The sequence below is a fragment of the Thamnophis elegans genome, chromosome 3, assembly GCF_009769535.1.
Source record: "Thamnophis elegans isolate rThaEle1 chromosome 3, rThaEle1.pri, whole genome shotgun sequence".
NCBI classification, from domain to species: domain Eukaryota; kingdom Metazoa; phylum Chordata; class Lepidosauria; order Squamata; family Colubridae; genus Thamnophis; species Thamnophis elegans.
Window position 1 is genome coordinate 23,130,267 of NC_045543.1, and position 23,143 is coordinate 23,153,409.

Genomic DNA, 23,143 nt, shown 5'->3' on the forward strand with positions numbered 1-23,143 from the left:
CAATGTGCTCTACATGGGGCTGCCCTTGAAGAGTATTCGGCAACTTCAGCTAGTCCAGAATGTGGCCGCGCGAGCGATTGTGGGTGCACCTCGCTTCACCCACATAACACCTATCCTCCGCGAGCTGCACTGGCTACCTGTCGATCTCCGGGTGCGCTTCAAGGTGCTACTTGTCACCCATAAAGCCCTACATGGTAGTGGATCTGGGTACTTGAGAGACCGCCTACTGCCAATTACCTCCACGCGACAATTACCTCCACGCGACCTATTAGATCTCATCGATTAGGCCTCCTCCGAGTTCCATCTGCCGGTCAATGCCGACTGGCAACTACGCGGAGGAGAGCCTTCTCGGTGGTAGCTCCGACCCTATGGAACGATCTCCCTGTGGAGATTCGTACCCTCACCACCCTCCAGACCTTCCGCACAGCCCTCAGAATCTGGCTATCCCGACAGGCCTGGGGCTAAGACTGTAACCCGCTCGAATGGTATGAATGTTGTGTTTTTAATTATGTATTGTCTTATATGTTAAAAGTTTGTCTCCCCCCTCCCCTTTGGTTGTGAGCCGCCCTGAGTCCCCCCAGGGAAAAGGGCGGCATACAAATAAACTTCAAATCAAATCAAATCAAATCAAATTCTGGGGGCTGGGAGGGGGGCAAAAATGAGCAAAAAAAAGTCTGGTTTTTGTGAAAATGGGCCTGTTTTTTACCAAAAGGCATGCATAGCCTTTAGGAAGCTTGTAGAGTACTCTTGGGGGCTAGGGGGAAAAATGAGCAAAAGCCGGCCCATTTTTCACTCATTTTTGCCCTCCCCAACCCCCAGGAGCACTTTGCAGGCCTCCCAAACTCTCTGCATGTCCATTTTTGTGAAGAGGGTGAGGTTTCTGGAGGCCAAAAATGCTGTATTCAGTATATAAGATGCACCCAGATTTTCACCCTCTTTTTTTGGGGAAAAAGATGTGTCTTATACTCCCAAAAATACGATAAGCACTTATCTCTTCATATGCACAATTTAACAAAAGATTTAATAGCTGAATCAAATCATAGTATAGATAGTGTTACATAGTATTTGAAGGAACATATATTTATTCTTTTAAAAAAAAGATTTTTATTAACATGTAAAATACACACACAAAGAAATTAGACGTATACCACATTTATACAATACAATACGAACAGGAACTTCCTGTTCTTTATAATAGCAATCATCAATCGATACCGCTCACCTTATATTATTTCCCCTTCTATTGTATTTCATTTGGATTTCACCATTCTTAACCCTCTTATTTTACTCACAACTATTGTTTTTTGAGTTTTATTATATTTCTTCATTGATTTTTGTTTCTTTCCTCCATCCACCTATACCATTTATCCCATATCTGGTAAAATTCTGGTTCTTCTTTTCCCTGGATTTCTTTAGTTAGTTTATCCATTTCGGCACAGTCCATAACCTTTCTTATTATTTCATCTTCGCTTGGGATTAATTTGTTTTTCCATTTCTGGGCAAAGGCAATCCTTGCCGCCGTAATCATATGTAGTATTAAATACTGGATTTCTTTTTTCTATTTCACAGACATAATTCATAATAAAAAAACTTCAGGTTTCCATTCTATTTTAACCCCTGTTATTGTCTCCAGCCGATTTTTGATCCTTTTCCAAAAAATTTTAGCTGCCTCACATTACATAAATGGTAATATGTTCTGTGTATTGATTCGCATTTCCAGCATTTTGGGGAGGTATTTGTTAAGGTTTTAGCTAACCTTGTTGGTGCCAGGTGCCATCTGTAAAACATTTTGTACTGGTTTTCCTTGTATGCAACTGATAGTGTCATTTTTAAATTTATTCCCCAAAACTTTTCCCATTTGTCTAATTCAATATTAGGGTATATTTAAAATATTTAAAATATTTAAAATAAAATAGCCAAAGTTCTGTGCCCATTTTATCATTTGTTCTTTCACAATTTCCTCTTCCATTTTATACTTCAGGAGGAATTTATATAGTCTCCCTATCATCTTTCTATCTGGGCTTTGAATAATTTTATCCAATTCGTGTGGTTCTGTTTCGATGTCATGTAATTTAGTATATTTATTGTATTTAGTTTTGATTTGGAGGTAAGTTAGCCAGTCAACTTTCATGTTCCGTTCTGCCAATTCTTCAATTTAAATTTCCCTGTCTATCAATTAAGTCTCTGTATCTTTTTGTTCAAATCTGTAAAATTTGGGTGAGTCATCCTTTCTGTCGGTGATAGCCAAGGGAACATATATTTATTTTATCTTGAACTAGTTTCACTTCTTGCAGTCCTGTGATGACCTATGCCTATTTCTTCTTCACTTATATGTAATATTAATATTAAATTATCCAATACAGGTAGTCCTTGACTTACGACCACAGTTGAGCCCAAAACGTTTGTTGTGAAATTTGTTAAGTGAGTTTTCCCCCATTTTATGACCTTTGTTGCCATAGTTAAGTGAATCACTGCAGTTGTTAAGTTAGTAACACAGTTGTTAAGTGAATCTGGCTTCCCCATTAACTTTACTTTATGGAACCTTGCAAAAGGTGATCACATGTCCCCGGACACTGCAACTGTCATATATAAGAGTCAGTTGTTAGGCATCTGAATTTTGATCACATGATCATGGATATGCCACAACAGTCTTGCATGTGAAAAATGGTCATAAGTCTCTTTTTTCAGTGCTGTTATGACTTTGAACAGTTACTAAACAAATTGTTGTAAATTGAGCACTACCTGTACTGTGTTTGTCTCTGAGTAACAGATGCTATATAAATTCCTGTATGGTTTCCAGTCTTAGTGCATGAAGCCTATAAGCCTCAAGCAGGAGATAATGTGCTTTGAACTGAATCATCTGAATATGGCCATAGGATGAAAGATCTGAAGTGAAATGCTTATTGGAGGTCAGGGTTTTTTTAAAAAAATGTTAATGAAAAATAATACATACAATTCTTTTTCTGTTATATCACATAATTGGCTGTCACTGCAAGACATAATTATCTGCATTGCCAAGACTGCTCACATAATATAAGGCAAGCTTAGTTAGAGAGCATCAAAAGATAATTTACAAAGCTTGGAAGGCTTGGTTTTTTATAAATTATAGGGCTTGTTTTGCTATAGATGTAACACATTCCAAATATGATTGTGTGTAAACAATTATTTTTGAGGCAGGGAGCAGAAATATAATGAAACTGAAGAACTGAAGTTGCTAAATAATACTGTAAAAGTTACTGATTTGCAGTAGGTCTTTAAGAACTGAAGTGGGATATTTCTTATTAGTGTTGCATATTAAATTAAAGAATAGGGAAACAGAGAATTCTACTTCTAAAGATGGAAAATAGGAACTTTAGAAACTAGGAAAACTGAAAAAGCATGTAGTGATGGGGAAAAGGCTTTCAGTGATAGTTAAAATCAATTTTCTACAAAAATACTCAGAGCATAATGCATATGGAGCTCTCTCCATATGAGAGAGAGGGAGGGAGAGCGAGATTAATATAGTATGCTGTGTTGGTACATTCTTTTTTGATCATTACTGTTTCTGGAGAATAGAGAATTAAGCTAGTTTCTAGAAGCTCACTATTAAAAGCCATTCTGTAATCAAGAAATTTGTAATCAGATATATTTGTTTTAAGAGATGTAAGCTTTACTGTACTGCACAAAGTGATAGAAATCATAGAGGGTATTTTCCTCCATGGCTTATAGCTTATTGATGCTTGGGCAGTCAGGAAACAGATACATCTGAGTGCAGTGAAGACTGAAATTAATAAGGTCAGGAATAAGCATCCTGACACCCCACAAGATCATTAACTAAATATTTTGTTGATTCTTATAACAACTGAGGCTGGGATAAAACCCCAGAAAGATGTTGCAATGGGAGAAAGAGATTTAGAATTTAAACTTTGGAACAGATACATCTAACTGATGACATTCTGCAGATGGAATAAGGATGTCATTTTTCATTATCCTTATTGCCATAATTAACCTGAACTTGTATTCATGACTGTTTCTATTTGCTTCTTATCTTCTTTTAACATTGCTCTAAGCATCTCTTCATCCATTTCATGTGCTTTATGACCACGCCTAATTGTTGTTAACCAAGGACCATCTGGATTATCAGCATACTGATTGTACTTTACCCCTGCTGACAAGTGGTTTTGTTTAGTGACTTCACATAAATATTAAGAGAGTTAAGACCTGTGGCATTCTGGAAAGTGAAAGCCAAGGTCTAGATAATTTCCCTCCTACCATTAATTCGAATTTTGCTCCAAATTGTTATGTATACTAGCAAACCAGTGGTGATTTAGTGAGGATGAGTATTTTCACAGGTTCATTGGAAAACAAACATCTCTATATTAATTGGATTTGGAATAAATCTTTAGACTTCTATTGGATTTACTGTTATACAGACTGAAATGGTTCATGCAACTGATTTGTATGCTTTACTCATGACAGGAGACAAATTGAAAACTAAGCTTTTATATTTTCAGTAAAGAACAGGTGGGGCAGTTTTGTACATGAATACTAAGTATTTAGACTGGGTAAAGCATTTGAGTGAGTTGTTGTACAGAGTGTGGGACCATAAAGAGCTGTATAAGGCCCCCAAATCATTTCAAGGGTGATAATTTCAGCACAGCACTTTTTTAAAAAACAAAAAGTGGGAATGGCTTGGAGAAAGTTTCTGGGTGACTGACTCCCATCCAAATCCATAAAAAATAACACCTGAACACCATTGAAATGCCTAAAAATTGGCTGAAACACTGCTGCTAGAATTAAGCAGAAAAGGGAATTAATATTGGCCATACAATTTTTTTGTTCAAAACGGAATAAATATGAGGAATATGGCATTATTATGCATCAAATTCATTGATAGACTTCCTGAATTAGCCGAGAGAAGGTAGGTGATCGTAGCAAAAAGCATTCCCATGATACGTGAATTTTTCTTTTTAATTCTTATACATCATTGAGCAATCTTATTAGAGATGGTTAAGAGGTGCAATAAAGGTAACATTAACATAATTCTGTATAGTTAGTTTCATTAATTTATGTTGAATGGTTTAGGTAAAAACATCTTTATAACAGGTCATAATTTGTCACTTTCAATAGACCTGTGAGTATGGTCAATACACTTTGCCAAGGCATGAAAATGCAGTTCATTCTTATAAAATGTAATAATTCACTGAAGTTGATTTGTTTTGTCTGGAAATGAGAATTTAATGTAGGATTCATAAAAGTAGGAGACATATCATCCACATTAAATTGATTTATAGGGATAAAATTTAATGTTCATACTTTTTTTCCAGAAATTGTAGCCTAGTCTTTGCTTCAGTATTTCAGTATGATCCCTATAATAAACCTAGACTCATAGAGATCATATCCTTGAGATATATATGTAACAAAAAAATGTATTTACTCCCCAGAAAGCCATAGATAGCTCATTAATGGGCAACTTTAGAGATAGGAGTAAATTAGACAGGATGATGTCTAACACAAATGGTTCATAATTTAGACCTACTAAACTTAAATTATAGTTGGGAGAGCAATACATTTGTAGATTTCATTTATTGTGCCCCCCTTGGAACAAGACTAATTGATTACTTCAAGTTCTCTGGTGGGATGACAGATATAATCTCTAATTTTAATGTGAAGATATCCCTAAGTAGTGATCATTTTCCTCCAAACCTGTTTCTAGCTTTAAAAGGAAGATAACAAATATAAAAAATGTTGCTATCTAGAACTTCCATCAAACTGCAAATTATATTCATGTAAAATGGACAAAGAAGAGGGAAAAAACAATAAAACGTGTATATAAATCTTGTAAGGTTCATATTTTATATATTTTCTTAATTGATTAAACTTCCCCAGAAAGGATCTGTAATTTGTACCTTAGCTTAATCACTATATTCAAAGATGTACTGGCCAGTAAAACTAAATGGGGAATATGTAAAAGAAAATCCCAACCTTGGTTTGATGAGGACTGTATAAAAGCTAAACATTCCCTAATTGAACATTTTAAATTATGTAAGAGTAAAGACTATCCACAGTTCCTGAAATCTCTTCAGGAGCAAGAAGGGGAGTGAAAAGGAAAATTATTGTTTTCAGCCTTCAGAGGGCCGCTGGAGCCTGGGGAGTCCATTTTCGCCCTCCCAGAGGCTCAAAGAAAGCCTCCGGAGTCTGGGGAGGGCAAAGACGCCCCCCCCCCCGATTATGGTGCAGGAGGCAGACTAAGCCATCCCCACCATGGCTACACCCACCCAGCAACTGGGCAGAGAACCCCTTGCTAAAAATTTTGAAGCCCACCGCTGTCTTTATACATATTTGCTGGGAATTAGTGGACTGGTTAGACAAAAAGATCAGGATAGGGAAATTAACTATGGACCAGTGGTCGATCCTACAACATCTCATTGAGTAATATATATTCCCCACCATCACCACAGGAAACACTTTATATGGGATTTTATTGATTTTAAAACAGGCTTCCATACTTTCTAGAGAACCAACTGCAGCTGAAACTGAAGAGATCTTTTGATACATGCTTATTAGCATCCACTAAATTTCTGCATAAGAATGACATCCAAATAAGCCTTTCTGACCTGGTACCTACTTCTTATAAGAATTAAAGCAAGGTGGTATCTAGACCTCTTATTCTTTTCTATATTAATGATATAGTGACAAGACTTGCAAAATTAGAACATTATTTACTAAACCTGGCTGGCAGATGATGCAGCCAGCGTTTCTGCTGCTCCTATAGGTTTGATAATAATTTGCCTCTTGCTGCATTGACCAAGATTTAATTATTAATTATGAAAACGGAGTGTATAGTCTTTTCAAAAAAAGCCTTCTGGACGCAATAATAGATAACAAATAGCAATGACATTGAAGAAATTCAGGCTTCAAATACCTTGCGGTGAGGAAGAAATTGAAACTGTCGGTAATGTGCTTAGCCTTTTTAATAGAAATGTATGAGGCATGTATATTTCTCCATATAAAATGTAATATCTGGGTACGCCTGAGGCTGCTTTTCCTAGTCTTTTTATTAGCTGACGAGGTGGCAGGGATTTCAAACAATGTATCCCGATTCTGGGTCAGAGCTACCATTAAACTACTTTGTCAAGTGAGGTGATGCTGAGCTTTCACTAGGTTTCCATTACTCAATATCCTTCCTTTCACTGACTTCCATTTCCCCCTTCTCTTTTTAAATATACACAGACCATTTTGTGTTTTATTTTGCTATTTTATTATAATTAGTTGCACCATAATTGTTTTAATCTTAAGGGCTTTAGCAATTACTAGACTTAATAGAAGTTAACATAACTTTACCTCCTTGTAGCATTTTATAAATTTTAAAATTACTTGTCCATTTATAGTTATCTATCAGTTATTTATAGCATTTGGATTATTCATTGTAAAATTAATTGTAATTTTATGGGATTCCTTTGCATTTTAATTCCCATACTCTTATTTTTTTCCCAATAATAGTTTTATCTTTACCTTATTTTTATTCCATCAATAGGGCTTTGTTTTTGTTTCTACTTTAAAGTAATGATTAGGTTATTAATTTTATGTTGGTCTATGACCAAATTCCTCAGAGAAGCAAAAATGTTCTGTCTTATGTGGCATTTTATTAAAAAAAAATCTTCTTTCCTATTCATTATGAATGGGAAATATAAAGTTTGTTCCATTTCAGTTCCTAAAGCTAAGTAGATACCAGTCAAGTGCTATTCAGTTTTAACATTGTGTTATTTTTGACCCATTTTTGATACAGATTTAAATGATTAACAACATAAATTAACAAAACATTAGAGAATCACAACTACAATAATAAAATATGTAAAAATAAGTTTGATTAAAAGTAGCAACAAAATTGAAAAGTGAAAGTTTTAACAAACTTCCAGAAGGCTGTTAAATGGGAAATTAGAGAGACTTTCTTCTGACCAGAACCTAAGCAGTCTCCAAAAATGTTCCTTCCCTAATCCCAAACAAATAGGCTTCATGATTTGATTGGAAGTACAAGAGGTTCTCCAAAGTTGATCGATGCATTAATTTGGGAGATTAGAAAACCATACAACTGTTTCATTAAGAAACTCATTCTGGATATGCTATTGTTAATAAATAGGCTAAAGCCTTTTGGATCAGTCTCCAAAAAGTCTTCAAAGGCAGAACACAGAGTGTGGATCCTAGTTCTGGCTCAGGTTTATTTATTAAGAGCATTTCTGCTTTGATCCAGGTTGTAGCCCCACATTCATTGTCATATTATATTTAGGCAATAGTTCAGAATTTAAGCACCCTCACTGGAATAATATGGAAAAGTGAGTGTGTCATAGTGACATTAAGTTTCTCAAAACACCAAATCACCCTCAAAAAGTGCAAGGGGACAGTATATAACTCTGAATCTTTATTGGCCAATGTATAGGAAGTTGAAATTTTCAGCAGTATCTTCCTAGACCCACTTCTCAGAAAGAACTAAAGTTACTGCAGAATATTCCACCCAGAGTTGTCTAGCCAGAAAGGCAAATGAAAAAATAATGAATCATAAGAGTGATGATAGCCTGTATATTAGAAACCTTTAACATTGCTGCATTAAGACAGTTTAAACAAAGACTGAAGATTCAAAGAACATTGATAATTGGCCCACCAAATTTGTAATACCACACCTTCCACTTACTGTTTCATAAAGAGTGGGCGAACAGATATTTTTGCTATCAATACAGGGATAGTTGATTCCCCTTGAGAATAGTATACATAAATTCTCATGTTCAAGATTTTCAGGTTCACCTTTGGTTCATATAAGAATTCAAGAGCTTGGGAAGCAACAGATAGACTCAGGTTAATGCTCAGATCAATACAATTTATTTTTAATACATTTGTATCCAAACTTTCTTCAAGGACAAGAGTGGGCCACAGTGGGTCCCATGAGCCCCCCTGGGTTGCAACACCAAAATTTAGTGGCAAATCACTGAATATTGCAGGTTCAGTTTCTGGCAGGAGAAAAAAAAATACTGTGGAAAACGCCTTACTACGCCTTTAAAAAAAGGGCAATCCCCTCCGCCTCTTCCCTCCCCCCCAAGGTAAATGCAGCCCAATCTGTAAAATAATTTTCTCTCTTGCTCTACAATAATAGCCCTACTAGTGAAGTAGATGGTATTGAAGATAATGACTAGCCAAAAAGCTAAGAAATCGTAATAACAGAAGGAAGGATCTGAACCTGTCCCACTCAACTTATTTTTTTCTTTATATCCTGTTTCTTTCTGTTTTGTAATAAAAAGTTCAGAGAAGACTGCTTGTTAAATACTATGCTTTTTTGTAGATGCAGGCAATCATTCAGATTTGTTCCCGTAATTTACTTGGTTGGTTCAGTGCAGAATGGAAAATTTGAAGGTACTCCATCATATAGCACTTTTTTAAAACACACATACCTACACACACACACACACATGTATGTGTACTGTACAGAGGATAAGAAGAGCACTTATTTTTCTGTACTTCATTCTATAGCTTATTAAGCTTTAAGGTCAATATCTTTCTATAGTTAACTTTATATTTGTGAAAACTTCGTTTCCAATTAAAAATGGAATACATCTGACTTTGATAAAGGCACATACTAGATTGGCCAAAGGGTGTAAAATGCACTTTGGTTTTCATTGGGGGAAAACAATTACAGCAACAAAATGTCTTGGGTATTAAAATATATCATAGCTAAGTAGGTGAACTTCACTCTCATGTCTATTAAGAAATTTCCAGATACCTATGACAATAACGGGCAATATTTTTGATGATAGTTGAAATATGTACGCATCTGTGTTGAATATATTTAACTGGATATTCAGATAAATATATGCTTTAGTGAGATTAAAATAATTGTCTCTATTATATAGGTTCTAGAGGGTTCATAGGTTTTAAAAGTTTTTTTCTTTTTGATTTTAAGACATTTAGGAAACTTTTACATTTTGCTTTCTGGTTTCCACAGATACAATCATTATTTTAACAATTAGACGCAAGTACATTTTTGTTCAGCAATGACAAGATTGGGATTAGACATGTGCAAAACATTCTCTGCATGAAAGAGATGGTTTCAGGTATTCCATATCCAAACTGAAACATGTATATTGCTCCATGCACAGAATGAATTGGTACTGTTTTGTCCAAGAAGTAATTTAAGGGGTGGTGAGGAAACCAAGTCCATAAGGAATTGATAGAAGGGAAAAGAGGGAAAGACTGAGAAAGCTGAGACACTGTGGGATCTCATTGAGATATTGGCAGCAGCAGCTAAAGCAAGAGAAGGGAAATATTGGAAAACCAAGAAGGTGGGCAGGATAGTGGAATATACTGGACAGTATACAGCGAGAACAGAGGATGATGTTCCCCAGCCTTGGTTTACTCTCCATGTGCAGATTTGTCTGAAACAGAACAATTGAAGTGTTCTAAGTTTCAATCCTATTTAACTCTTGTCTGGCTTTGAATGGTTTAACAGATCATCCTACCCAATCCTCCTGTAATACAGTGGTTTTGCTATTTAAAAAAAAACCTTTTGCACGCACATCTCTATTTGCATCAATGAAATGTGCTTGAATACATCTACCTTATGAGATTTCAATTACTTGTAGTTTTCAACAGCTATTTTATTGTTTATAACTATATAACCGGTATTGCCCACTACTTTGCTATTTAATTTATTAAATGCTCATTGGTTTAATATACCCAGGATTGTATTTTTATCAATTTTGTAGCCATTTTTAAAAAACACCTTTAACGGATACCAAAGTGAATATGGCCTGTGCTTATACTTACAAGGATCTCAAATGTAACGGTCCTGATTGTTCAACACAGCAAGAAAATTCACTTTCACAGTCAACAAGTCATCTTACTCAGTTGAACACAAAAGTTAAATGGTTTGTAATTTCAATAGTAGGAAGGAAAGTACAGTACAAATTACTAAAAAATACTAAAATATAGAATTGTTTTCAGGCATCCTTGCTACATTAATCGCAGCAGTCACCTGAAATTTGAAACTTTTAATAAAAAGTTCTTAAATATAAATTATATGGCAAATGTACAATACATTGCTTATACAGTCTTTTAATCCAGTGTTCTGTAGTACTCCAGCAACCAGTAAAGTTGCCTTCCTTTGTGAGAAAAAGTAACTACCCCAAGTCTTCCATTTTCTTACTATCATGAATGTGAGTGATCTGAATCAGGTATACCACTGTCTCTGTAGCTTCTGTTACTACTGCTTTCACTGTGGTTGTTTTTATATAAATTCATCCCATTAGGTGGAAATATGGTATGTATTACAAACTCCTCTTTAGACACTTGCTCATTGTTCAGAGAGATCATCTGAAAAGAAGTCTCCCTGATTTCTAAGATGGAATTGTCCTTCTTAGTTCCAGCCTCAGCATAGTCATCTTTTCTTCGCCGTCCTTTGCTATAGGTACAATTTCTTGAGAACAAGGAACCATTCCTGTGGACATACCAGCATACTAAAGCAAGCAATGCTATAGCTACCAGAGCCACTGCACCTCCTATGATGGCAGCTAAGGGCAAGTTAGAGTTTTTGTATGGTTCTTTCTCTTGTTCATGGTTTAGGGTTGTTGTAGGATTGTACATTCTAAGAGGAGCAGTTTCGGTCTCTATACAGACAGGAGTTTCATCATATAGATAGATGTTACTGGTTTCCATGGGAACCATGCATACACGGTATGGGGAATCTGGCTCAAGTGCAGTGAGCAGGTAGTCATTTCGGTCCCCTGTAACAATGGTTTCAGTTATAGATCCAAAGGCTGGGCTGTGACCCATTTTGAGCCAACTAAGTCTCAGAGCAGTCATGGGTAGTGCAACTTTCCAAGAAATATGAATAGTCTCCGTGCTTACAGATTTTACTACAATGGTAATGATTTCCTGTGCTGGAGAAGCTGTTCTGTAATTTTTATGTGGATTAACAGTCCTTATTTCAGGAGATTTGGTCACAGAAATGGGCCAGTGTCCTTGCACAGGGTATAATGTGTTTGGTATTGAAGCAGTAATTTGGATCGTGCTTACAACATCTTCATCTTTGCAATCAAATAGCTCTTTGTTGAGATCTTTGATAGCCATGCCCCGCACTTTTTCTGGTGCTTGACACATCAGTCCACGTACATTAACTTTGAGAGGCAGGGTCTGTAGCCAATCACGAACCCATTTCATTTTGCACCCACAGCGCCAAGGGTTGTTGCGAAGAAACAACTGGGTTATATTGTCTAGGTCATCAAAGACACCCTGAGGTAAATTACTGAGATTGTTGTTTGACATATCCAATCGATATAATTGTCGTAGATATGCAAAAGCATTAGGTGGTACATGATTGATATGGTTTTCTTGTAGATAAAGCTTTCTCAGATTTGTGCCCGGCAAGTTTATTGGAGCTGATGTAAGAGAATTACGAACTAGTGAAAGTTCAGTTAAATTGACTAGATTTGTGAAGACCTTCTCTCCTAATCCGTGATTGCTTAAGAGATTTCCATCTAAAACTAGACGTTTTAAATTTGTAAGATCTTGAAGGGACACCTCTGAAATTGTGGAAATACGATTATCATCCAAGCGCAGCTCTTCTATTGTTTTAGGCAAGCCCCAGGGAATGGTGCTTAGGTGATTTCGAGAAAGAAAAAGTAGTCTGAGATAAATATTATCCCGAAAGGCTCCATCTTCAATACTAACAGCAGAAACAGAATTATCATCCAAATGCAATTCTTCTAGATAAGGAATTTGTGACAGTGAATCATAAGTAATTGTCCTTATGTTATTTTCTTGCAAATGCAATTCTTTGACGTATTTTGGAAGGTTGATAGGGAATTCATCCAAGCTGTTGTGATATAAATAAATTCTCTCTACTTTTATTAAGGTTTTTAACTCGGAAGGAATCCCAGCATTATTAATTTGATTGTTCTGAAGGTAAAGAGTTGTAGCATCCCCTGGAATCCCAATTGGAATAGAAGTCAAGTCACGATCATTGCAGTAAATGAATCCTGCATCACAGCGGCACACCGAAGGGCATGGTTTGGCACTGGCAAAATGAGGTGCCATTTTCAGCAACAGCCCTATCTTTGTCCAAATAAGGATGAAACTCCAGGTTACACTGATCATGGTCAAGTTGCAGTGAGATTTGCACACAAACTGGTGCTTAATTTTCAATAACCTAGGAAAAAAAATAAGATTAATAGCAGAATGCAGAGAGTAAATACTACTTTGAAATAAGACAGAAATTATCTAAAATATATAAGATGCATATTTTTCCAGGAAAAGGTGCTATTGTATTCCTTGATATGTATGTATGCATGCATGCATGCATGTATGAGTGTATATACACACATACACACCCATACATACATAGGACTTCTTGAAATAGTAATGTAAGAATGGATTTCCTTATAAGAAATGACAAAATAAGGGCACAATTAACTCCAACAAATTTTATTCTGTTCCTTGTTATCCCCAGATTTTATTTTGCTGTGCTTTAGAATTTTATGTTTCAGAATTTATCCTGTCATTTTGGCAAAAGTCAGAATAATCATCTTGCCACCCCAGAAATTTTAGAGAGCTATATATGATAGATCAACTCTCAATTCTTTGGAATAGAGTATTTGCTTCAGATATCTGAGATGTGGGTTTTAGGATAGTAAATTTGTCACTTTTCACATGGATTAATTAAATTTGTAACTTTCAGGAAGTATACATACAAATGATCATATAAGGTCTATCTATATGGTCATTACGATTGACAGTGATTAGATAGCACATAATAATCAATCAATCAACTTTCATGAACCATCATGTAGCAGTCCCACTTGTTTGGCTGAAATATCTCTGCAAACCAAATCCATATTGATTTCTACTTTGGCCTTGGTTATATGCTACACACAAACCAGGAATAATTCAACTTTAGTGACAGCAATGCAGCTTTTATTTATAATAGAGATATGAACATGCCTTAAACACCCATTTTGTTGATCATCAGCATACTGATGACTTTTATGAATATAAGTATACAATGTCCATATATAATGCATTATAATTATTAGCTTATTAGTTACAAACTAAAGCTGGTTAATTTGTTATACTGTTGTATAAAATTAAGAAAAAACTGAACCAAATTTATTGAGAAAAAAATTCCAAACATATTAATACAATAATGTTCCAATCCAAAATTGCCTATATATTACATAGCTGCTGAGCTAGCTATTTTAGGGAACAGCGTTGCTGTACAAATCTTATAGTAAGGACTGAAACCCAGTTCTTTAATACTGCTTGCATCTAGGTTCTGTATAGAAGGAAATATTCTTTCATTTTACATGGTCAATCTTTTATCTTTTTTCTGGACACCATTTTCTAGTATGACAGTAGAGTTCTTACCTTATTTAAATATATGAGGGAATAGTTTGTGCTTACTAATCCAATGGACATCCAGTTTTCCAGAAAAAGTTTGACTTGAGAGAAATAAATTGTTTAGTTCTCATATCTATACTTCTTTTGCATCAATACATTAAATTATTCTTATTGGTGAGAGTATATTTCCAGGTGAGCTCCATTATATTCAGTGTTTTCTATGAACTTTGAACATGGAGCCTAAAAACATCCAGTTAACTAAGAGAAAAGTTTTATAGTTCTGTTACTCTGCTGGAAGAACAGTTCTAAGAAGAAAGAGAGGGAGAATTTTCCTTATTTTAAGTCTGCATGTGAAGAATTTTTTTGTTTTGGTTTAATATCCTTAATAAAAATGGCATTCTTTGTAAGTCTCAGACGCTTTTCTGTGTTGTATAGCTAGAGATGGTCAGTTCCATGTCTGTAGAATTATTTGTGGTGTAAGGCTTAAATTATGATGGCTTCTTCATTAAATCAAGGATCTGTTTTTGGTCCAGAATCATTCAGCTGTAAACCTTAAGCAGCAAGTATTTTCTGATAAATCCATTCTTGCTGGGCTCTGTGTTTTATTTAGAACTTGGTCAGAATTTTCAGTTTAAAGTATTTCTTCATTCTGTCTGTATTTCCAGGTGCCCATTCCTTTTGGCAGAAATTTGATTTTAATTCAGAGGCTTTTCTTCTTGAAGAAATAAAAATTAATGCAAGTAACAAGGAATTTTCTCAGATATTTCACTCAATCCTTCCCTAAAAAAAGTAATAAAAACAAATTAGTTGCCATCAGATAGAAATTATTAAGAGTCTTTGAAAATTGATTTAAAACAAAGATCACTTAGCTATTGCATGAAGAAGAGTCCAACCAAAACATGACTATGAGCTTGCGTTAACAGAGCACAAGGAATCTGACAAACATGACATGTGACTCTAAAAGATGCAGATTAAGGCCAAGGTTCTCGAATGACCTGTATGCTTCTATTTATGATGTTCTACTTTCAAGAAGGCAAACACCTGTAGTTTAAAGTATTCAAAAGCATTTTTAAAAAATTCAGTAGCTTTTCCCAATATTGTGCTGGCTTAATATCTTGTGGAATTCCTTCTGGATTCTTTAGAAAGTCCTTCCTTTGCTGGAAGAAGCAGCCAGTAATATTTCTACAGGGTACAGCTAGGTTGAAAAAACACATCACATTTTCTATATCTTGCTGATATTTTAAATTGTATCAGTGTTTTGTACCATTTTATTATATTTTTAAAAAAATGAAAAATCTTTTCATTTACATTTCTTACTATCTGATTTGTAACAAGCTAGATTGTGATGCATAGGAAAAAAGATTGCCATTCTGAGAATAGTTATTTAAATTAAGTTATGTATGCATGTGGGTAGTCTACTTTTTCATCTGCAGGTCATAAGTCTTCTTATATGATTAAGACTACCATCTGAAACACACTATGAAATAAACTCAAGTAAATTTAATAGGACATTTTAAAAATCATAATGCATACCGAGTTCTCCCATTGCAGTTACAAATTTCTAATCCCAAAATACTAGGTGATTATGCTGACTAATATTTTTACTGTTAGTCATTTATGCACAGAATAAATATCTGTATGGTTAAAAGACTAGTCAAGCTTTTATAGCTTTTAAAAATATTTCTGCAAAATGAATCAAAATTGCTTAGATGATGACTTGAAAACGTATTTAAAATAGTTAATTATGCATGTACTAACCTAATGATTTGATTATTTTAATAATGATGAAAGGTTCTTAATATATGCAGATTCATTGCCATTCAATACATTAAATAAAATATCAAGACAAAATATTTTGGAAAAACCAGTTAAAAAAAAAGATCTAATTAATAATTGTCAAATGAAATGAAAAATAAATCTCAGAGACCAGAAAGCAAGCAGAAAACATTGCTCACTTCACTAGGAAATTGTCTCAATTGTGAAGCTATATAGCTTTGGGGAAAAGCGGTTTTGATGTTTATAATTCATTCAATTTATAATCAGTTTTTAACTCTGTAATCCACTTTTGTTTGTTAATGGACACATTTCTTTCAATGTTTCATAATATTTGTTTGTGAAAAATAGTTCCAAATAAGTTTTGCAGGAATAATATAACAGGAATAAGAACTACATTTATAGGAAAAGTAAAGCTTTAATATAATTAACAAGGAAGACAGATTTAATGAGATGTCTTTTAAGGAAAACAAGAGAAAAGTATAAAAATATATTTCTGCTTCAGTCGAAGAAAGCAAAGCTTGGTTTTATGAACTGGAAAAACATATGTCTATTTTCATATGCTTTTAATTTTTCTTCCAGTCTACTGCTTAATATTCAATCTCTGATGTACTGCCAATTTTATATTAATTATAGTGTTGGATTAAAATAAAGGCAATACAATATAGTTCTTGTATTTATCAATCTTTTCCTCAAAATTATCTGAAAACAAGTAAGTCTCCCTGAAGCAAAGAAAAGATTGTTTCAAAAAAGTGGATTCTCTCATTTCTCTTAATTAGAAAGAGGTAGTGTTTTCTTTACTTTTCCCTTAATCTATTATCCTAGAATTCCAAGAGATCCTTTATGTCTCAAGTTAATGCTGAGAACAGTGTGTTTGCATAATAAAGCCAAGTGACCTGTCCAACAGAATAGAAGTTTGCTGCCTTGTTCAGTGCTGCCTTTTTTTTCTGGTGGTGTCCTTATATATTCTTTGACATCAGGTCATTTATAGCTGAGTTTGCAAGATGAAAAGAGAATTGTCCCCCACTGTTAAGAGACACTGTGGCCAGGTTTTTTTCCTAGTATCAAACTGAGGCCTACAAATTTGAAAGGGAACATTAATTTTGAACAAAACAGGAGGAAAATTAAATTCTGGATGCACTAGTCCACAACAACCCTTTTATGTCTAAAAAGTACTTGTTATTTTACTGCACTGCACAAAAAGATGTTTTTCTTCTAAGTATTCAGGTGAATTATTCTTATTGTCATATAGTTCTATCTAGACCCATGTGACAGTATTTTAGGAAATAGAATATCAATGTATATTCTAGATAAAATATTGTATGTGTACTCATTATTGATATTCTGATATGGCAGGCTGAATTCATTCTAGCTGCAATCCACAGCAGTGTTTTGAAAAAAAAAATCTTTTGGCTATCAACATGATAATAAGTAGAATTAATTCACCCAGCTGTACAAAACTAATTGTTTTGTGTATTTGATTTATGCTTTAGTGCTTGTAGATTAAGGAAAATATCTCATCCTATTTTGTCTTTAGGTATATTAATTCCTATATGGATTTTGATTAATCATTCTAGAATCACTAGTAAACTTTTTTGGCTATAAAACAATCTTATAAGGATATTTTAGTTAAACATGACTTAAATGCATCAAATTGCTTTCTTAAATTATTATGCAGTTGATAATAATATGTTTTCTAATTAAACTGCTTGAGAGATTTATACCAACAGTATTTCAGGAAGCTGGTTTATTTTTTAAAAAAAATTGGACAAGGAGGTTAAAATATCCTGCTTGGGGCAAAAGACTAGAAAGCTTTCTTGAGAAGTAATCCTCTGTATCTTTCTCTTATTTCAATGATGTTTTCTTTGGTTTATGCAAATAAGCAGCACACAGAGCTATTGTTTTTCTCTGAGATATAAGGATTTGCTCACAGTTTTCATTCAACTGTATTAATAATAAATTCTGATGCCAATGGCTTTCCCAGAATTTTAGACTTCTATAAGTAATAAAACAATGTGAGCAGAGATATCTTCTATCTCAGCATGTCATCCTAAAAATGATAGAAATACAATTTCTTGTATTAAAAATTGTCTGGTAAAAAAACATAATTTTATTTATAAAAATGCAACTTTTAAACAAAATATAAATTGTACTCACAAACTTAAGCATTTTATATGTTAAAAGCATGAAAAATACTGAAATATTATTCTTATTTAAAAGCAACAAATAAGCAAAAACCAAAAAGACAAATGACAAACAAATCAACCAAAAAATAAAATAAATCACTTTTCCTAGTTTGGGAGAAATTACAATATTATCCCAAATCCTTTCCCTTCCAAATATAGCATCAATCTATTTAGCAAGCTTTATTGGCAGATCAATAAACTTAGGACTTATTTTATTATTTTATACTAAAATTCTTTGTGTCTTAAGTTCAATGGGACCAGCTCCAAGTTACTCTGTTTAGAATTTCAACTTTGATTATCTTTCAAACGTTTCTGAGTTTAATTTATCCAAATGTTAGAGAACAATTGCCATGATTGGTCAGAAATTCTTAAAAATATTTATTTTTTAATATATGACCTTTGGTCCTGAGTTAAAGAGATGCCAACGTTAAATATTTTTTTCTAGTTCTTCATACTTTAAATATTCCTACCTTATTATATATTTTTGGTTAGTTTATTTCCCAAATACTAACTCTTAATGTAAAGATTTCTAGGACATATTTTGTTGCTGAAGGTTGGAACACCTTTTGTTAATTTTAGGTTTTAATTTTATAGTTATGTCTTCTAATACTGTAACTGCTTAGATAGTAATTGGAAGAACACTTTTGTAGAAGTAAAATTGTTTGAAATCATGGGAAGTCCATGTGATTAAGATCTGAGAAATAATCAGAATCTGATGTTAAAGTTAAATTAAATTGGAGTTCAACTTCCGATGCACAAAAAGAAGCACTGCTATTGTTCAACAAATCCCATCATTTAGTGTACAGAAATTATAAGTTCTTTGTCTACAGTTTATTAAAATTTTAGGAGAAAAACAAAACAAATCATCTAATAGATTAGTTGTTTAAGTTAAAGGACAGTACTCTGTATTCCTATAAGCTAATACTGTTGCTATAACTTGAACACAGAAATTCTGCCCACTGGGGGGTAGCACACACTGCAAGAAATCTCTACACAGCAACTGCAAAGCTGGCTCTCCTTTTTTAATGCAACTGTCTCTTTTCACCGCTTTAATCACAAAGGCTTCTGGTAGGCAGAGTGTGGAAGATTCCAGAGGAAGGAGTACATAGAGCAAAAAGCATTTATTTCTCATGGTGGCTATTCTGTTACACTAATTTTAGAGGGAGATGGTACTCTTAAAATGCAGTTTGAAGATCTCAATAATAAAAATAAGGTTTGATATCAGTAGATGGCCAGTGTTCCTTAATGGAAAAGATAATGAGAGAGAACTAGAAGAAAAGCTGTGAATGGAAAGAAATCTTATGTGATGAATAGTTCCTAAAGTTGAAACAAATTGAAGAAATTATTTTCCAGTATAATAACTTATGAATATGAACCCACAGTTCTCAACTTTGGTATCTCAAATGTTGGAAGCTAAAATATTCAGAAGCTAAAATAGATGTGTTTATCTATTCAGTCCAACATTAACTATATCGAGAAAAATACTAGCAATCTTGCTTTCATGGCACTTAAGAAAACTTCTCCTAAAACACTAAAGGTTTCATAAAACCGCCTAGTCCTATATAAATGACTTGAAATTGATATTGCTTTGGAACCAGGGTGTCTTATAGGGCTAGGATTATGGAGATAGGTTTGAATAATCAAGTCTGTGTTGGATTCCAAATTACAACTTAACTTTTCTCAAATTATATTAGAGAAGAATAATTGCTTCAAAAAAGTAAGAAAACAAATTTCTTTCTACTATCTTTGAAAATTTCACTATGGCAGTTTTTAATTATCTAGTGATTTTTGCATTTAATAGTTCATGCATTTAATTCTAGATGATTTGTATTAATATTTAAAACAATCAGTGAAATAGGCTTTTTACCCTGATAAATTAAGTAGTTAGATAGTTAGATAATGGTGGTAAATTCAGTGCTTACCAATTGATTCTCATTTACTGCACTTAAATCAACTTTGATCCTTCCAAAGTAGCAGTTGGAATAAACCTTTTACTTAAAATCTTAAATACTTACTGATTTTTAGGTTCATGGACTTACAAAACATGGGACTGTTTTGTACATGGGAGAAGTGTTTTCACTACACTTATTTTCCATGCTCAAAATTCTACACACAGCTGTTGCGCAGATTTAAGCTCTGTATGGGTATGTATATGTGTGTGTAGCTAGAGTTCCTTAGTGATTTACATGTACATGAAGCAATTCAGTGTGAATTTATAATAGTTTAGAAAGTCATTTATACTTTTTTCATAGGGAATAATAAGCGAAACCAGGACTATGTTTTGTCTGCCGAGATTACGGCTTTGCATGGTTTAGTGCTAAATAAATGAACAAACACTGGATTATAGTTTAATCAGGATTGAAGGTACTATATTATCAATTATAATATATTCAGTTAATGAAGGAAAAAGCTATTACAATTAGACAATTTTCTGAAAACCAGTAGCAATTAAATCTTACATTTAGTTCTTTTTTAAAATAGCTTTAAATGAATCTGTTGGAATGGTAGGCCTTTTTAAAAAAATACCCTTTTTTTGCATACATGTTCTAACATTTTAATTTAAATCTAAACCCTGTATTTATAATTTTAGAATTATAGTCATAATCTGTTTTGCAGCATGGAAGATTTTCTGGTTTCCAGAAAATAAACCAAGGCAAAAGCTTTTTATACAAAATTCCTAGAGTACTATTTTTTTTTAAAAAAAAAAAACCATGTGGCAATCTCTATTTCATTCTAAAGTATCATTAGAGTTATTGGCTTAAGTTATGTAGCTTGTAATGCAGGTCAAATACTTTATGCATCTTTGGCATCACACTGAAGATTGTTGTATGTACATGTGTGTGCGTGCGTATGTGCATGTGGTGAGTTTTTGTGTGCATGTATATGTATATTAGTCTGCCTTAGGTATTAGATTGCATCAAATATGGGATTTCAGTAGTAATGCAAGCTTTAAAATCTAGGTGTAGCTGTTTGTCTATCCTTTTCCAAGAATAATAAAACTTCTTCCAAGAAGACTAAGATGTTGGCTCTTGAACGAGCACTCATTTTTAAAGGACTATTGATCTCCTTGTTTAGCTGTAAAAATAAGTATTAAGGGAACACACATGCCTCATGTACAGCGTTGGAGATAGCAGAAATATACACACTGAATTTCTGTGTGATCTCTATGCTCTTTAGCATTTTGTTGAACACAACAGCAAAGTCTACCATTTGATTATTTAGATACGTTTGTTTTAAACCACAAAGCTCCAGTTTGAACATAGTTTTTAAACCATCCGCTTTTATTTAAAAAAACCCTCATAAATGTTCTTTTTGCATTTCATTGCTGTTTTGAAACAGTCTCTGCACGCTTCTTATTTTTCGTTCCTCATGCAATGTAGTTAAATGTAATAATCTCTGAATCAAACTTGAATACAAATTATAAAAAAGCAGTGAAAATACTTACCAGCAGGCTGCAGTAGGAAAAAAGAAAGAAAGCAGCAACAAATCTAGAAATTCCATTTATAAACGCAGGACCCTAGTAATTCCAGCATGGGTATAAAGCCTCTCCGTTTCAGAAACCACAGACAAAAAGCAGCATCAGCAAGCTGTTGTAGGCGCTTTCACTGTGTCAGTTTCCTTCTCCCTCACTAAGAAAGAGCGAGGGGGGATAGCATTCCAGTTACGTGCGTGCAGCCCACCTCCAAAGTCTGAAGTTAAAGCTTTCACCTAACAGTGGTTGAGTAAAGAGGTGATGTCATCAGTGGGTATGGCTTTGGCTCTGCTTCAGAAAGCATATGAATAAGCAGGCAATCCAGAGTGGGCTACAGACACCAGAGGGCGTCAGAGAAGGCAAATCAAGATTTGTGTGCCAAAACAAGTAAATGAACTGAATTAACTGTTCGCCAGAGTTAGCTATGCCTCAAACATTTAAGTCCTCTTCAAACAAGTGCATTTGGCAACATACTACGTAGATATACAGATGGGAGGTTTGTTTTGACATAGTTGGGGATATTATATTGAGACTGGGCACAATTTGAAACGCGCATTACATTTATTAATTGGTTTCATACATCGGTCATTCCACTAACCCTATCATAGGCTTTAAGATCTTGTTTGAAGATTATATAATTTTAAATTGCTGCAGAATTTATCAGCGGCTGTTCTTAACAGCTTCTTAGGTTTTTACGAGAGAAAAAGGTTAGTGTTTAGAATTCATTTGAGGGGATATTTGGTACTTTAGGCAGTTTTAATGTTTAGAATGAAGGAACAAAAGCAGATGAACCTCTTTACAGATTTTCTGAAAATATTAAGTGGAGTTTTTTTTTTTTGACAATATGTTTTTATATCAAACATGGAGGTTAAAACTGCATCAGAAGCATTTTTGGAAAAAATGGTCAAGTGAACAACCTTGAAAACTAAAATAAATATTGTGGAAGAGCTTTCATGACTTAGTAAAATGCATGGAAATTGGAAACACTTTCAGCTATCCATGTTTTGTTCATGCTCAGTTCAGACTGCTGATTTCAGGCTGTGTAGTTGGAAATTCTTGTTAGAACAGATAAAGCAACAATTGTAGACAATCATGCCTTATCTCTATGATAAGACTGTTTGAATATATCTGATGTTTTCTACTGCAATCTAGTTATCTTTCACTAGTAATTTATTAACTAGATTGTAATTCCTTTCCCAACATCCACATGTCTTTCCAATGTACTGGTCCTAAATCTGGTCACTTGAAGGCAGGTCACTTGTAACCCCAACCCTAACCCTTCAAGTATTTGGCTGCATTCTGTGTGTTCAAACCTTATAAACAGCCTGCATTAATCTGATGTTCAGAGAGGACA

General features: G+C 34.0%; 2 protein-coding genes across 2 annotated transcripts in view; one reads left to right on the forward strand and one right to left on the reverse strand.

Annotated features, from left to right (window-relative positions):
• MACROD2 (mono-ADP ribosylhydrolase 2) overlaps nucleotides 1–23,143 on the forward strand; it is a 1,066,625-nt gene that overhangs the window by 63,668 nt on the left and 979,814 nt on the right. The gene's annotated exons all lie outside the window — the stretch shown is intronic.
• FLRT3 (fibronectin leucine rich transmembrane protein 3) lies at nucleotides 8,929–21,995 on the reverse strand. The gene is made up of 3 exons (XM_032212947.1): nucleotides 21,763–21,995; nucleotides 14,386–15,138; nucleotides 8,929–13,171 (listed from the first exon to the last, which is right to left on the reverse strand). Exon 3 carries the CDS (start codon nucleotides 13,117–13,119, stop codon nucleotides 11,173–11,175), a length of 1,947 nt encoding a protein of 648 aa, XP_032068838.1. The 5' UTR covers nucleotides 13,120–13,171; nucleotides 14,386–15,138; nucleotides 21,763–21,995; the 3' UTR covers nucleotides 8,929–11,172.

Coding starts and splice junctions, on each gene's coding strand:
- FLRT3 (XM_032212947.1), bottom strand. CDS start 13,119: ATGATCAGTGTAACCTGGAGTTTCATCCTTATTTGGACAAAGATAGGG.